The sequence below is a fragment of the Elephantulus edwardii genome, unplaced genomic scaffold (assembly GCF_000299155.1).
Source record: "Elephantulus edwardii isolate Elephantulus edwardi_28Jun2011 unplaced genomic scaffold, EleEdw1.0 scaffold00222, whole genome shotgun sequence".
Lineage (NCBI taxonomy): Eukaryota > Metazoa > Chordata > Mammalia > Macroscelidea > Macroscelididae > Elephantulus > Elephantulus edwardii.
The window spans coordinates 4,081,805-4,097,992 of record NW_006399972.1 but is presented as its reverse complement, the minus strand read 5'-3'; the positions used below and the strand labels follow the sequence as shown (position 1 = coordinate 4,097,992).

General features: G+C 41.5%; 2 protein-coding genes across 2 annotated transcripts in view; one reads left to right on the top strand and one right to left on the bottom strand.

Moving 5' to 3' along the window:
• Positions 1 to 7,955, top strand: part of NSUN7 (NOP2/Sun domain family, member 7) — an 84,951-nt gene extending 76,996 nt beyond the window's left edge. The window contains exons 10-11 of the mRNA XM_006898191.1: positions 5,665 to 5,788; positions 7,308 to 7,955. Coding sequence (XP_006898253.1) covers positions 5,665 to 5,788; positions 7,308 to 7,955 — 772 coding nt within the window. The remainder of the gene's footprint in view (positions 1 to 5,664; positions 5,789 to 7,307) is intronic.
• A 6,293-nt stretch (positions 7,956 to 14,248) lies between these two features.
• Positions 14,249 to 16,188, bottom strand: part of APBB2 (amyloid beta (A4) precursor protein-binding, family B, member 2) — a 256,008-nt gene continuing 254,068 nt past the window's right edge. Inside the window, exon 15 of the mRNA XM_006898190.1 lies at positions 14,249 to 14,704. Coding sequence (XP_006898252.1) covers positions 14,534 to 14,704 — 171 coding nt within the window. The 3' untranslated portion in view covers positions 14,249 to 14,533. The remainder of the gene's footprint in view (positions 14,705 to 16,188) is intronic.

The following is a 16,188-nucleotide window of genomic DNA, read 5'->3' as shown; positions in this document are numbered from 1 at the left end:
ATTGCAGCCTTCAGTATGGACTGAGGCTCAATGTCAAGAAGACAAAGATTGTCACCACTGGACCAATTGGTAGCATCAGGATGGATGGCAAAGAGATTGAGATTGTTCACAACTTCAGTTTGCTCAGCTCCACGGTCAACACTCTTGGCACCAGCAGCCAGGAAATAAAAAAACTTATTGTGATGGGGAAGTCTGCTGTTAGGGACCTCTCCAAAGTACTCAAGAGCAATGGTGTCTCTCTGGAGACTAAGGTGCGCCTGATACAGGCCGTGGTTTTTGCAATCACTTGTTGGACAATGACTAGGGAGGATAGAAGGAGAATTGATGCCTTTGAGCTGTGGTGCTAGAGAAGAGCATTGAATGTATCATGGGCTGCCAAGAAAACAAACAGATTCATCCTGGAGATGGTTAAGCCAGACTACTCCTTGAAGGCAAGGATTCTGGGGCTTTGTCTGACATACTTTGGACATGTTGTAAGGAGGGACGACAGGTCCTTGGAGAGGGATATCATGCTTGGTAGGGTGGAGGGACAGCGCAGGAGAGGAAGACCCTCTATGAGGTGGATTCATTCAGTGACTGGGGTAATAGGGATGGGTGTGTCAGAGGCAGTGTGATTGGCACAGGATAGAGCAGGGTTTAGGGCTGTTGTACATAGGTCGCTATGAGTCGCAAACGACTCGATGGCACATAACAACAGTAACAACAAACAACATATTCATAGGCGATTTTCTTTATTTTACAGCTTTTGCTCTTTTTCTGCCAATCCTTGGTGTTCTTGTTGGCTTTCATCAGTTCTCAGCTAGTAATCGAAAACTGTGCTTTTTCACAGTCCTAGTTAAAAAAAAGCTCAATAACCCGCACACCCCATGGACGGTTGCTGTGAGTCAGAACCGCCCCCTCCACAGTGGGTATGCACCATATATCCCATCTCCTTACCCCCAGAATCTCCTTTATTTCCTTCCTCCTGTTCTGCTTTCTCATGTTCGTAGGGCAGAGGTGGCGATCCCACAAATCTTCCAGAGTACTCGTAATTTATTGTCGTATTTGAGAAGTCTGTGCTTTTAGAGCTGTTGTGTATGCTTTGCCTGAGTTTTAGTTCCTCTTTTTAAAAAAAGTAAAATTTCTTATTCCATCTCTTTTGTAACACACTGTTTTATTTGTAAGAAACTTGAGAATTAATGTTTCATTGATAACGCATAGCCTTCTCTCCATGCACAGGGTTATGCGGATCATAACCGAGACCTAATAAAGCTATTACATATTCATCTGCTAGTGGACACTTGGATTGTTTTCACCTTATTGCTTTGTGAATATTACTTCAGTGAACATTAGTCTCTTTGCACCCATGTTTCCAGGTCTTTGGGGAATGTTAGTAGGAATGGAATTGCTGGTTAATGGCAATTCCACATTGAACTTTTGGATGAACGATCAAGTTATTTTCCACAGGGGCTACACCATTTATATGCATCCAACATGGGCTATTTTCCACATCCTTGGCAGTACTTACTTTGTTGTTCCGATACTAGCCTAATATTGAAATTCATCTGGAAAAGTGTTTAATTGATTCCTCGTATTAAATTTATCCTAAGCAGCCTCCAATATGGATTGAGGCTTAATGTCAAGAAGACAAAGATTCTCATCTCACCACTGGGCCAATTGGCAGCATCAGGATGGATGGTGAAGAGATTGAGATTGTTCACAGCTTTATTTTTTTTTAATGGTGATAATTTTTTAAAATTAATTTTAATGAAAGCTCACAGAGACTTAGGGTTTCCAGTCATTCATAGTTGCACTTTTCCACCCCCTTCCCCCCCCAATTCACTCTTCTCCTTGAAAAGTAAAAGAAAAACACTTTCATTGTTATGTAATCTCTCCCCCCAAGTCTACACTGTGCAGCCTTCATTCTGGACTCCTGTCATGGCAATAATACTCAATCATATATCCCTTTCAAACAGTTCTCTCCCTCATCTGTTTCAATGCAGTGTACATCATTCCTTCCCTCCTTTTCTGTCTTCCCTCAACCCCATGTCAGTGCTGTTTTACAACAGTGGCCCTGTGCAATATTTGTCCTTTTGTGACTGAGATATTTCACTCAGCATAATGTCCTCCAAGGTCACCCATTTTGCATAATATTTCATGAGTTCCTTGATTTTCAATGCTGCGTAGTATTCCATTGTGTGAATATACCAGAGCTTCTCTATCCATTTATTTGTTAATGGGCACTCGGGTTGTTTCCAGCTCTTTGCTATTGTGAACAAAGCTGCAATAAACATGGGTGTGCATATTTCTGCTTGGGTGGTGGTTATGGTTTCTTTAGGGTAAATTCCCAGCAGTGGAATTGCTGGGTCAAATGTTATTTCTATTTCCAATTTTTTGAGAAAGCACCATACAGCCTTCCATAGTGGTTGCACCTGTTCACAGCTTTAGTTTGCTTGGCTCCACAGTCAACAGTCTCGGCACCAGCAGCCAGGAAATTAGAAGACTTATTGCCATGGGAAAGTCTGCTGTTAGGGACCTCTCCAAAGTACTGAAGAGCAATGGTGTCTCTTTGGAGACTAAGGTGCACCTGATACAGGCCATGGTCTTTGCTATCACTTGTTATGCATCAGAGAGTTGGACAGTGACTAAGGAGGATAGAAGGAGAATTGATGCCTTTGAGCTGTGGTGCTGGAGAACAGTATTGAGGGTACCATGGACTGCTAGGAAAACAAACAGATTTATCCTAGAAAGGGTCAAACCGGGCTCCTCCTTGGAGGCAAGGATTCTAAGGCTCCGTCTGACATACTTTGGACATGTTGCAAGGTGGGACAGGTCTTTGGAGAGGGACATCATGCTTGGTAGGGTGGAGGGACAGCGCAGAAGGGGAAGGCCCCCTATGAGGTGGATTGATTCAGTGATTGGGGTAATTGGGATGGGTGTGTTGGAGACGGTACGATTGGCACAGCACAGAGCAGAGTTTAGGGCTGTTGTACATAGGGTCGCTATGAGTCGCAAAGTGACTCGACGACACATAACAACTACAACAAAAACATATATTTCCATAGTATTTTTTAATTCTAAAAACATGATCAGATGAAAATGATAATTACAAAGTGAATTATAATTATGCTTATGAGGAATCTATACCTGAGTCAGGAGGCTGTTGTGAGAACAGAGCAGGGGACTGCGTGGTCTGGAATTGGGAAAAGAATGCATCAGGGTTGTATTCTGTCTCCATTCCTGTTCAGTCTATATGCTGAGCAAATTATTTGAGAAGCTGGACTCTATGAAGAGGAATGTGGCATCAGGATTGGAGGGAGACTTATCAATAACCTGCATTATGCCGATGACACAACGTTGCTTGCTGAAAGTGAGGAGGACTTGAAGTACTTTTGCAGAAGACCAAGGAATGCAGCCTTCAGTATGGATTGTGCTCTATATCAAGAAAACGAAGATTCTTAAAACTGGGCCAATAGGCAGTATCATGACAGACGGAGAGTATAGTGAAACCGTCAACACCTTCATCTTGCTTGGATCCCCAATTAACACCCTTGATACCAGCACTCGGGAAATAAGGAGATGCATTACACTGGGGAAATCTACAGTTAGAGACCTCTCCAAATTATTGAGGAGTAGTGATGTCACTTTGAGGACTAAGGTGCATCTGATACAGGCCATAGTCTTTCAGATTACTAGCTATGCATACAAGATCTGGACAGTGAATAAGGATGACAGAAAAATAATTGATGCCTTTGAGCTGTGGTGTTTGAAAATAGCACTGAACATCCCATGGACAGCATAGAAAATCAATCGATATGTCTTGGAGAGGGTGCAGCCGGAGTGCCCTTTGGAGGCAAGGTTGATGAGGGTTCACCTCACATACTTTGGACATATTGCTAGTATTCTTTAGAGAGGGACACAATGCTGGGAAGGGTGGAAGGTTGGCGAAGGAGAGGATGACCCTCGGCCGGGTGGATTGACAGGGTGACTGCTGCAGTGGGCTTTTGTGTGTCAGGAAGTGTGAGGATGGCGCAGGACAGGACTTGGTCCAGATCTTTTGTTCATAGAGTTGCTATGAGTCGTACTTGACTCGATGGCACCTAAGAACAACAACAACAGCATAATTATATTTTATAATTAAGTGAAAAATTAGCTTACTCTTAAGACTAATATTTTATTTTAAGCAATATTGATAAGGAAATATTGTAATTTTGATACAAAGCCTTTTCTTTATTATGAAATTCCTTAAACAAAAAAAGTAAAAATACATAATTTTCTCATTATTACTCAACAAAGGATTGGAAATAATGCTGCAGTAAAAGTGAGAGTCATATTTTTTTTGTTATTTATTTTTTTTATTGTATTATTTTTATGTGTACCGTCAAATCAGATCTGACTGGTACAGGAGGAGATTGCCCCCTTCTTCTCCAGCAGAGCATCTGGTGAATTTGAACCGTGTACCTCTGGGATTGCAGTACAGCGTCTTGCCACTAGGCCACCAGAGGAGAGTCATATTTTTATATTGTGATTGTGCAAAACATAAACAAAAAAAAAACCTTTCGTATTTTGGCAATACATAGACATAGAGGAAAGTCAAGATTATCTTTTTAAGATTCCTAAAGATATATACCTGTTTTGCTCCTAGAAGCCTTGTTAACATATTAATCACTTAGGGAGAGAAATTTTTAATTTATTTAAAGAACATTATATTTGGTAGAGTTGTTAAAAAAATAGATGGATTGGGAAGTATAATAAACTATGAAAAAATACAAAGTATTGTTATGTGCTGTTAGGTTGGAACTGACTCATAGCTGATCCCTGAGCAGGTTTTCAAAGGCAGTAAATTGCTGTAAAGGGGATTGGCTATCTTTTTTCCCCGTAGAGCATGGGGGAATTGAACTAGGTGCTTTTAGATTGACAGCATAGCTTCTTGTTCCATGAGGTTACCAGAGCACCCTAAGAAGTATTAAAATTTGCAATTTGTAATAGTATTTTGGGAAGGACTACTTAATGATTTTGGGATCTCTTCAGAGGGCCTATATTAGAGAAATCTTCTCCAGAGTGATGAAGAGCAAGAATGTTAGTCTAGAGACTAAGGTGCGCCTGATCCAGCCCATGGTCTTTGCAATTACTTGCTATGCATCTGAGAGCTGGACAATAACCAAGGATGATAGAAGAATGAAGCCTTTGAGTTGTGGTGCTAGAGAAGAATATTGAACATACCATGGACTACCAAGAGATCTAAGAATTGTTTTGAAGAGGGTGAAACCAAGCCACTCCTCAGAGACAAAGACTTTGAAGCTCCGTCTCACATACTTTGGTCATGTTGCCAGAAGGAACCAGTCTTTGGAGGAGGACATCATGCTCAGAAGGGTGGAGGGACAGCGCAGGAGAAGATGACCCCGGATGAGATGGATTGACACAATAATTGGGGTATCAGGGGTAGGTGTGTCAAAGACAGTGAGACTGGCTCAGGATACAGCAGGGTTCAGAGCTGTTGTGCCTAGGGTTGCTATGAGTCATAGTTGATTTGATGGTACAGAATAACAACACTTAACCATTTTACTCTCTTGGAATTTTTGTTTGACTGGTAAAATACATGCAAATTTAGTTGTAGTTTACTTTTTCTCACCATTTGCAAATAAGCCACTCTAACTATGTCATGTTTGTTTGTATTCACTGTAGGCTCAGTCCTCCTGTTCTTCCACTCTGCTCCTTAAAGGAAATACATTTGTCTTCTGATAAATTTTTCAGAATGGAACCTTCAGAGATAACTAATGGTTGTTTTATTTCTATTCTAACAAGGGAGGTAAGGAAAAAAAAATCCCTTGTAAAAGGAACTCTGGGAACATCTTGGAATGCTGTGCTTAGTTCACAAATAGTTAAAAGATAGGAAGGACAAACATTATTGGGTGGCAAATGATTCCTATTCTTCATATTTCTCCTAGTGTCCCTCATTGCTTCCCTTTCTCCACCTCTCCAAGCATTTGCTATTATGCAGAGGGTTTGACCTCACACATAAGACGTTCCTGTTAGATGCTGTTGGGCTCGCTATGACTCCCAGCAGTGCTGTGGACAGATCAGAACCCAGCCCTGACCTGCACCGTCCTCATGACCTCCGACATGCTCTAGGCCATGGTTACAGTCTCTGTGTCAGACCATCTTGTTGGGAGTCATCCTGACTTCTCCTTGGCTTTTCTCAGCATGATGTCTTTTTCCAAAGACTGGCCCCTGTTGATAACATGCTTTAAGTATGTGTGACGAATTTTCACATCCTAAGATGTACATTGTGTATTTTATTTTTTCCCATGAGGTTTATAGTTAGGAAATTAATAAAATAATTTGCTGAGACTTATGAACTATACTGAGAAAGTCTGCAGTCAGCGACCTCCCCAAATTATTGTGGAGTAATTATTGAGTCAGTTTGAGGTCTTAGGTGAGCCTGATTCAGGCCGAGGGCTTTTCAGTCACTTGCTTTGCATCTGAGAGTTGGACAACGAGTAAGGATCACAGTAGTGGTGATGCCTTTGAACTATGGTGCTGGAGAAGAGTATTGAATATCCTGTAGACAGCCAAAAGAACAAACAGATAAGTCATGGAAAGGGCGCAGTGGAAAGGGCGCAGCCCGAGTGCTTCTTAGAGGCAAAGATAATGAAGCTTCAATCTTGCATACTTTGGGCTTATTGCTAGGAGAGACTTCCTTGGAAAGGGAGATCATGCTGGGAAAGGTGGAGGGATGGCGAAAGAGAAGGAGACTCTCTACCAGGTGGATTGACATGGTGACTGCGGCAGTGGGCTTGAGTATGTCAGAGATTGAGAGGATGGCATGGGATAGGACAGTGTTCAGAGAGGGTGAAACCAGGCTGCTCCTTGGAGGCGAGGATTCTGACGCTCCGTCTGACATACTTTGGACATGTTGCAAGGAGGGACCAGTCCTTGGAGAGAAACATCATGTTTGGGAGAGTGGAGGGACAGCAAGAGAGGAAGATTCTCAATTAGATGGATTGACTCAGTGACTGGGGTAATGGGAGTAGGTGTGTCTGAGTCAAGAAGGTTGGCTTGGGATAGAGCAGGGTTCAGAGCTGTTGTATATAAGGTCACTTACGAGTTGCAAGTGACTCGACGACACATAACAACATGAGTCTGTTTAATTCAACAGCCCCTAAGAACAACATAAAATATACTTAAGAGTATTGCTGTTGTTATGTACTTAAGAGTAGGTTTTAAAAATTATTTCTTCTGGTAGAAAAAAAATTATTTTTTAAGCACTGCTAAATATATATAATAGGAGCTAGTTCCACGCTCAGTAACTTCCTCTTTAATTATAGCGGGACCCATCTGAGGCAATGTCCGTGAAAGATGTTTTGGCCCGTGCTGCAGCTAAGGGTCTTCTGGAAGGAATCGAATTGGGGAAATCGCCAAAACGGGAGAAGAAAAAGAAAAAATCAAAAACCTCCTTGCCCAAAGCCTCCACTAATGAAAGTAGCTTCATTCAGATGAGAATTGCAGATTTCCTGACCCGAGAAGCTAAAGCAAATGCTAATCAACCAGAGGCACCCCAAGCCAAACCACCCTTTCCACAGAAAAGCATCGCTCCAGTGGTTGCTTCAACACAGATCAGAAAAGCCAGCAAACCCGCCACCACCAGCCCCGTGGGGCCCGTGGGGCCCGCGGGGCCCGCGTATATGAAGAATGCTCCTCTCTCCAGGGCGTCTGAGCGGCAGGGCCCCCACTTTGTGAGACGGCGGCAGGAAGAGCGCTTGATCGCCCTGAAGCCCGTGGAGATTGTTCTGCCTCCCGTGATGCTGCCCTTTCCAGGCACCCTTGGGATGAGATCAGCGCAGCATAATTACAGTCGTTGGGTTACTCCCAAGCCTCTTATGGCCCCTTTTCCCACGCCAGGCTCCCGGAGAGGAGAGAAGCCTAAAGAAAACTTACCTTTGACCCTCCCCAGGCGTTCTCGACCTTGGCTTTGATTGCCTGGAGTTTGCATCTTTGGGTTTTGTCTCCCCTCCCCAAAGGTCAAGAGCAGTTAATTTTTTTTTTCAAAGTCTGACATTTCTCTGCAGGTCAAACATCCCTACACAAGATACTCATCCTCCTGAGGGTCACTTGGTAGCTTCTAAATGTGACCTGACCTTCGAAAGGTAAGAAACAGTAAGAATACAGGAGAGGGAGCGAGGCAGATCCAGTGATTTTCCAGTTCATGATGACGCCTTGTGGATGTCACCTGTACTCCTCGCCAGCTGTTAGAATTTGTCTCATGTCCCTTAACATCTGATCTTAACACGCCAGGTTTTTTAGAAAAAAAAAAATGGCAACAACTTTTTTATTTCCACAAGAAAAACACTTTCTACTTTCTGAGAGGCTTTTTTTAAAAAAATGGAATTTGTGAGGTAATTCAGTAGAAGGCACAGATAGGGGAAGGATGCGGGCCCTCCATCACCAACTCCAGGCTGCGCTCCTCAGCGTGGTATGTAGTGAACATTAGCAATCACTATCATGGTTGATTTTAAAATTGTCTCCCCTCTAAGCAGAACATGACGTGAGGTTCTGTAATGTTAGTGGGGTTGAGTAGGAACAGAGAATAAGAAGTTCCAGAGTATGAAGTGTGTGTAGTTCATACATCCCCTTACAGTGTGGAGATGCTCACTGCAAGAGTGTCCAGGGTCCTGAGGGGAATGGAATAGCTCTTCCTTCTGACCATTCATGCCAAATACTGTGTCAGGAAAGATGACTAAAAGCAGATTTGCATCTAAGGAGTAATCATTCAGAGAGGGAGGCAAAACTGTTGAATACAAGTGACACTTATCATTGAAGAAAATGTGAAAAATTTTGATTTTATATGAAGATCAGGTGGTACAGTAAAATCCACAAGTCATTTCAAAATTGAAACAGTAATCACTTTGGTAAATCATTTCTGATGCACAGTCTATTAAAATACATTGTAGCACTACGTTCATTAAAAACCAATTCATCTTCAATGCACTACTATCAGTTGCCTACCAAGAACTGGTGTCATTTCTGGGTTTACTGACTTTTCCAATTATGCCAACAGGAACTTTTTAAAACAATGTTCATAGACATGTGTGTTCTGTTAATATTCTTTCAGGAGAAGTTCAAATTTTCAGCATAGAGTTGTATTGAACAAACAGTGCTGTGTGACATTCTCAATGTTCAATTCAGATTGTATAATCCTTGTCAAATATTACCTTCTTTGAATTGAGTATTTAGATCTATATCCACTCAGTTCTATATTTCTCACCAGCAATGAGGATTAAAAAAGGAATTGTGAATTTGAATATTAATCAATTGTTCTTAGTGGAGAATTCACATTTCTAGGTAAAATGTTGTCAGTGAAGAAAGGAAGCAAGAATTTATTTGAATACGACTTAATTCCAAAAGAATTCTTGTTAATTATAACTCTTAAAAAGTACTGTTGTCCTGTAGTAGCAGGTTTAGATTTTTCTTTCCAAGTGCATTTTCTGCAACGTTATAAAAAATTCTCATTGCTAGTAAATAGTTCAGGCTATTCTTTTATGGTAGCGGCATGATTGCTGACGTGACAGTGTATAGCCAGCTCTTTTCAGTATCTTAAAACATGCATCTTGGTACATGATTTCTCTCTTTAGACATTTCTGGAAGATTCTACATTAAACCACTCTTTAATGAAGCCTGCAGTTTTTAGAAGACACTTATAAGGAGGACATGATTTAATGAATGAAGTAGGATAAAAGTAGTAAGATTTCTAGAGAAGGAAAATATTACATTGAGATGTTTGATTTAGCATTTTACTTATTTCTTGACCTCCTTATAGAAACTGCTGTAAAAAATGTAAAATAATGGAATTCTTGGTATTTGGGTACTCCAATAACAAATCTGGGTTTCAACCTGAAATTATTTGCCACCGTCTATATTTGAAACAAAAAAGAAATTTTGCTCATAATTTCCTTCAGAGTTACTGCCTTGGTAACACAGTACAAGATGGAAACTGGGGAGAAATGCTACGTGATTGAAATTCTAACCACTCCTCCGTATGTCTTAGTTACTCTAGATTCAGCTCATTGATTCTCATTTTGGATTTAGTGCCTGTACAATTTGACATTCATTGATGTCAGATTCTTAAGAGAAATTAAAGACACACATACAATTCTTACCCCTAGAAAGACCGTACAAAGACTCCGATTGGGTAAGAAGAGCCGTTCCATGTCTGGACTGCCAATTGCCTTCCTTACCACCAAAAAAGGGCAGTGTTTTATTATGCAAAACTTATTACTGTCTAGTTCTCACTAGGTGGAAATAAGCAATAACTACCCAGAAGCAGAATCTGACCTTACTAACATGATTTCTTAACTTCCATTTGAGGTAGGTGTTATTTAAAAATAAAATGGTGAGTGTGGAAACACTAAATATCCTCAGATTCCTACTCCTCGCATGTATGAGTAATCTGTCAGATAATGGAGCCAAATGTGGTATGCAGCTAACAGATTACATTTAACTGTGTGGTCAACAGCAAAAGTGCAGAGGAGGAAAGCAAACGGTCTTGTGCTGGGTGCCTGGCTCCTCTGGCAGGCTGAGCGCACTCCATCTGGTCAAGTTTGAGCAAGGACCCTTCACTGAGTGCAAAGAAGCTTGTTTCACTGACAGCGTGGTCTGTACTAAGCTAAGTCTGGCAAACAGAGCTACATGGTTTTATTAAATTGTGCCAGGACCAGTTAGGGGAGTGTTAGCTCACATTGCATATGAAATCTTGAATTTGTGTTGTGATGTTTATGAAACAAGTGTCATAAGGGAAAAGGAAGAAAGCTAAGACTTGAGAGTTTCTAGTAAATGACCTTGTGCAGGAGAGTATTCTACTTGGCCATGTGAAAATCATAAAGGGAATTTTAAATAAGTAGCAGTGCCAACGGTTGATCACCAAGAACATGTTTTAATGGAAATGGGTCTAATGTCCCTTCATGCATTAAGACAAACAAACAAACAAAAAAAAACCCCAAAACACAAAAAACCCAATGATCCTAATTAGCCATAGGTGATCACATAGCCAGGTGGAAACCCAGGGCATGTGGACATGTATCTCTCTCGTTTAGATGAAGTCACACATGTTGTGAAGAATATAAAAATGAAGCACCAGGCAGTGCTTTCGCCTGCACGGTAACGCTTCCAGCTGTAGGCTGTTGACGAGCCCCGTGACATGGTCAAGGAGCACACAGGAGGTGGCAAGTCTGCGTCTATGTAGCTGCTTTTAAAAAATAAAGGAACTTTAAACGTTTTGCCTTTTCCTCTACATATTCCAATAAAAATGTGATTACAAATAATTACAAAACCACCTTTTAGGCAATGTATAGTTCACTGAGATTATGTGGTCCTGGATACATCGCGAGATTACCCAGTGAAGAGGATACAGTAACACAATAATGCAGTATATTTCAGTAAAAATAGAATAAATAAAATATTTTAAGCTGTATTTAACAGGTTAATTAAAAAAAAGGATAAGACAAACAAGGCATAGTGAACACGGCTGCCTGTTTACCGAATCACAGATATAAAGAATGCATAGATAACTGAAGTGTCACTACAATATCGGGTAAAACACTGGCATCCTTTTCACAGACAAATACGCACATACGTTCAGACATACTTTTTGGCCATGGCAGAAAGTGAACACATTGTTTGACATAACTAATTTTACAAAATAAATCTGCACTCAGTATGCAAAGCGATTTTTCCAAACAAAATATCTGCAGTAAAGTTTTCAATAGTAAAGGCTATACCATTCATTTTAATGTATAATTGCATATATAAATCAGTTTGCTACTTAAAGCTAGCTCAGTATTCTTGATCCTGAAAACAAATGTCTTGTCTTAAAAAAATGAACCTGGGGGCGGGGCTGGGAATGGAGATTTCCAATACAGAAGTAGATTTGTTCAGAATTTTGCAAGTTACCACATTCAAACTTTTCACTGTGGAAGATGAAAGCTCATCAAGATGGAATTTTGATCAGCTTTTTAAAGGGCACAGTCAGGATTTTCTTAATGTAAAGGTTTTCTCTGTTGGCACTGGGTATTTCAGAGTGTCTGAGTTTTTGAGAAGATAATGCATCTCTAAAGAGGCACAATAGGGTACTGTCCTGACATGAGGGGGTAGACAATTTGTGGTTGGTGCAAATGGTTAACATTCTTAGCACCTAACCCAAAGGTGAGAGGTTCAAGTTCACTCAAAGGTGCCTCACAAGAAAGATGGGGGTGATCTACTTCTGAAAAATCAGCCACTGAAAACTCTATGGAGCACAATTCTGCTGATACCTATGGGGTCACCTTAAGTTGGAAATGACTCAATGAACTGGTTAAATACATTCTGTTCCCCTTCCATCACTAAAATATAGAATTGGGGGAGAAAGGAAAGCTGGAGCACATCTCTTTATTCCTCATGAACTCTGGTAGCCTAGTCCCGGGAGTCAATCTATCTTAACAGCATCTCTGTTGAATCCCATAGGTGAAAGAGACTGCACTCAAGTGTAGACTCTTGTCCTCTAAAGCACACCAAGGTACGCCTTGGGGTGGAAAAAGGTTCTTAGTGAGGACTATGGTTTTATAATTAATATCCCTGCATGACTACTTTGTGTGTGTGTACCATCAAATCAGATCTGACTGGTACAGGAGGAGATTTTCCCTCCTTCTTCAGCAGAGCATCTGGTGGATTCAAACCGCATACCTCTGGGATTGCAGTGCAGCTTCTTGCCACAAGGCCACCAGAGCTCCCTTGCATGACTACTTTGGACAGGTAATTCTAAGACTGCCAGATGGGATGCTTCCATACCTACCCTTCTTTGTATCCACCCAGAGTCACTGTGGATGGGGTCTTCCTTCTGGACTGATGTGGAAGCAGTGTATCACCCAAGACCTAGGAACTGGGAATGCAGGCCCTGGTCCAAGTTCTGCCTCTTGTGAGCTCTGGGCAACTGGTTTAGCCTCATGGTGCTTAATGTTTTCATTTCTCAAATGTGTTCCCTCCCTTCTCTACTGTGTAAGGCTCAAATGTGATAAGAATGTGGAAATCCTTTTGACAAGCACATAGCAATGTACAAATGGAAAGCACTGCTCTTAGAACTGGATGCTGCAAAACAATTTTTACATTAAAAAGCAAACAAGACTACTATTTAAATTGATCTCCTTAGCAAATTTTCTTTTAAAACCATGTTAACAATAAGAGTCTAAACTTGTGTAGCTTTACACTAAGTTTTATATCTACAAAGAAAGAAGCAAAGTGCTACTTCGGGGAGAGGTCTTAAATAATACATTGTTCTTATGCATATTTTTTTGTTCTGATATGAAACTGTAAAATCTTGAAAATAAAGTGAAGATACAAATTGAAAAATATAGCTTAAGAGTCTAACAAATTCTAATATTAAGTACGTAACTTCAGGAAAGGTTCAACTGAATGCAACTGGTTGCCATGGACTACACAGATGGACAGACAGCTTTCTGGGCAAAATACATCATATTAAGATTGACTAGGGCAGAGTGCTCGTGGACTAAGAAGTGTTGTGACAGAAATAATGCAGTGGTGGGAATTAAGAATAACTGGGTGTAGTGAAGTATAAATGCCATTTCCTCAACTCCAAACGGCATACTGACTAATTACCAAGATGAATCATTTGCGAGGAGTATCTAAAGTTATTTATGTGGAGTATGGCCACAGCAAACTCTAATTCTCTAGCTGCATTGTATAATATAAGGCAGAAATTGGAATAGATCCCACCAGAAATGTATTTTCTTCTAATTTCTTTTGCTTTAAACCCAATTTGAAACCCATCTGATAAGGGGAAAAAAGGCCCTTTGAATTTTCATTCTTCAAACTGAGCATGTTTTTCCTCAACTTTGAAGTTTCCTATTCTTCCCACCCCTCAACATTGTACAAACAAACAGCTGTAGATATGAAATGTGTCAAAGGGCTTGTCACGGAGAGCGGCCGGCTGGTTGCTATGAATGCTGACAGCAATTCTGTCAACCATCCGTTCCACTGTTACAAAAACCGAAACCAAAACCTCGCCATCCTAATTCTAAAGCAGTTCACTGGTAGCTGATAAGTGGCATCTACTCCAACGTGGCAAATGGCAATTGTAGGACATGAAGGTGGCTTGTGTTGGGTCCAGCTCAAGATGACAGTGAAACTAAACTCGGGTGTCATTCACTTCATGGACTCCACATTCACTGTGGCCACGTTTTTCCGTGTGTTTGTGTATGTGTGCGCGTGTGTGCACACGCACGTGTGTGAGGTTAAATCATGTTCACAATATTTACAGTAAGAAAAAGACCTTCCACTGCTCGTGCTGTATCTTACTGACAGCGAAAGAAAGGATTCATGCTTCTTTTCATTTCACATGGTGGTGGCAAGACGAGAGAACATGCTTGTCTAACACTGCTGCGTGAAGGATAAATTCTCTGAAGACAAAGCATTGCCAACCAGATGGAAGGCCCGACGTCAGTGTGTTTTCTTTAGTGTAGCTAGTCGATCTTCAGGTAAATAGTACAGAATCCTTTCACACACGCGGCTATGGCATTTCTGTGACAGGGCGTTTCTGTTTCAAAGTGTCAATGAGTGACAAGACCCCTCGCTTTACGTTGGTTGTGACTCTCCTGGTCATTGAGTCTGCTGCTGGCGGAGGCGGCGGCCGGACCTTCTGTGACGGTGGCCTGGCTACCAAGCACTTCTGGTATCGTAACTGAAAGAGAATGGGGGGAAAGGTCGTTATTAATTCAACCTCTCCTCTTTCTTAATGACCCTGATGAGTCAGGAGTTCATCTTCTAAAAAACCATGAAACCCGAGAGCTTGTTTATTTGAATGCTGCTGGTGGTGTTATAAGCCACTGAGTCGAGTGCAACTCCTAGCGACCGTATGAACAACAGATCCGGAACCTTGTCCTAACCTGGGGCTTCCTCAGAGTGGTTTAAATGATCTGGCCCTTCTCTTCCCTCCATCTCCAAATTCTGCTTGTTCTGCTGTGACAGGCTGTGAGTCCTGTGCCTCATAATCAAAGAGGAATTGTATACAAGAGGCTGGGAGAGTTGGTGGTATTCATTTTCTCCTCAGACGCAGTTATAGCCAAGTCCTGGTGGCTGAGTGGGAACAGGCAGAAAGGACATAGTTTGCTTCTAGAGGCTGCTGCTTGTGAGCTTGGAGCCCCAAGAACTTAATATATCTGAGCCTCAGCTGCTTCAGCTGTAAAATGGTTTAACAATGAGATGCTTAAAGGGAGCTACCCAAGAAGTCTCTGGTGAGCCTAGGGAGCTCTCGTGGCTTAGTGGAAAGGAGATGCACTGCCAACCCAGAGGCACAGGTTCAAATCCATCAGCTGCTCAGCAGAAGAGAAATGCACAATCACCTCTCATGGAATTTACTGCCTCTGAAAACCCGCTAGAGAGGGTAAGCTATGAGTTGGTTCTGAATCGATGGTATATAACAATCACTACCACCCCAACAGTCGGCAGTTCAAATCCACCAGCTGCCCCTGAGATAAAGACGGGCAGCCTCAGACCTGGCGAGGGTTGCTAGGAGTTGGAACAGACCTTACAGCAGCGAGAGAATGACGCAGTAAGGGTTGGCTGTGGAATGCCCACGACCAGTCTAGCATGCAGAGGCAGGCCTAACAAGAGAATACTGACAGCATTTCAGGATGCATTTTGTACAAGAATAAATCCAAATGGAATCATGGTTAAAACAAAACACAAAAAACTCTCTTCCTACCACAGAAAATTTCTAACCTTCAGAAACAAAATGACACATTAGTTTTGCCTTACTAGAAAGAGAAGTGCTTTTAACACGTTGCCACAAATGACAGTTACTGCCGTCCTGCACAATTTAAGAGGTCTATAGATATTGTAACGGATGCTAGATGGATCTTAGCTGAAAGCAGGGAATACCAGAAGAATGTCTATCTGTGTTTCATTGACTATGCAAAGGCATTTGACTGTGTGGATCATAACAAACTGTGGCTGACGGCTGACTCTGAAAAAAAAACAAAAAACAAAAAAAACAACAAAAAAAAAACCAAAAACGGGAATCCCAGAACACTTGATCATGCTAATGCGAAACCTATACTTGGACCAAAAGGCAGTCGTCAGTACAGAACAGGGAAACATTGCATGGTTCAAATTGGGAAAGGTGTACGCCGGGGATGTGTCCTATCTCCATACCTTTTCAACCTG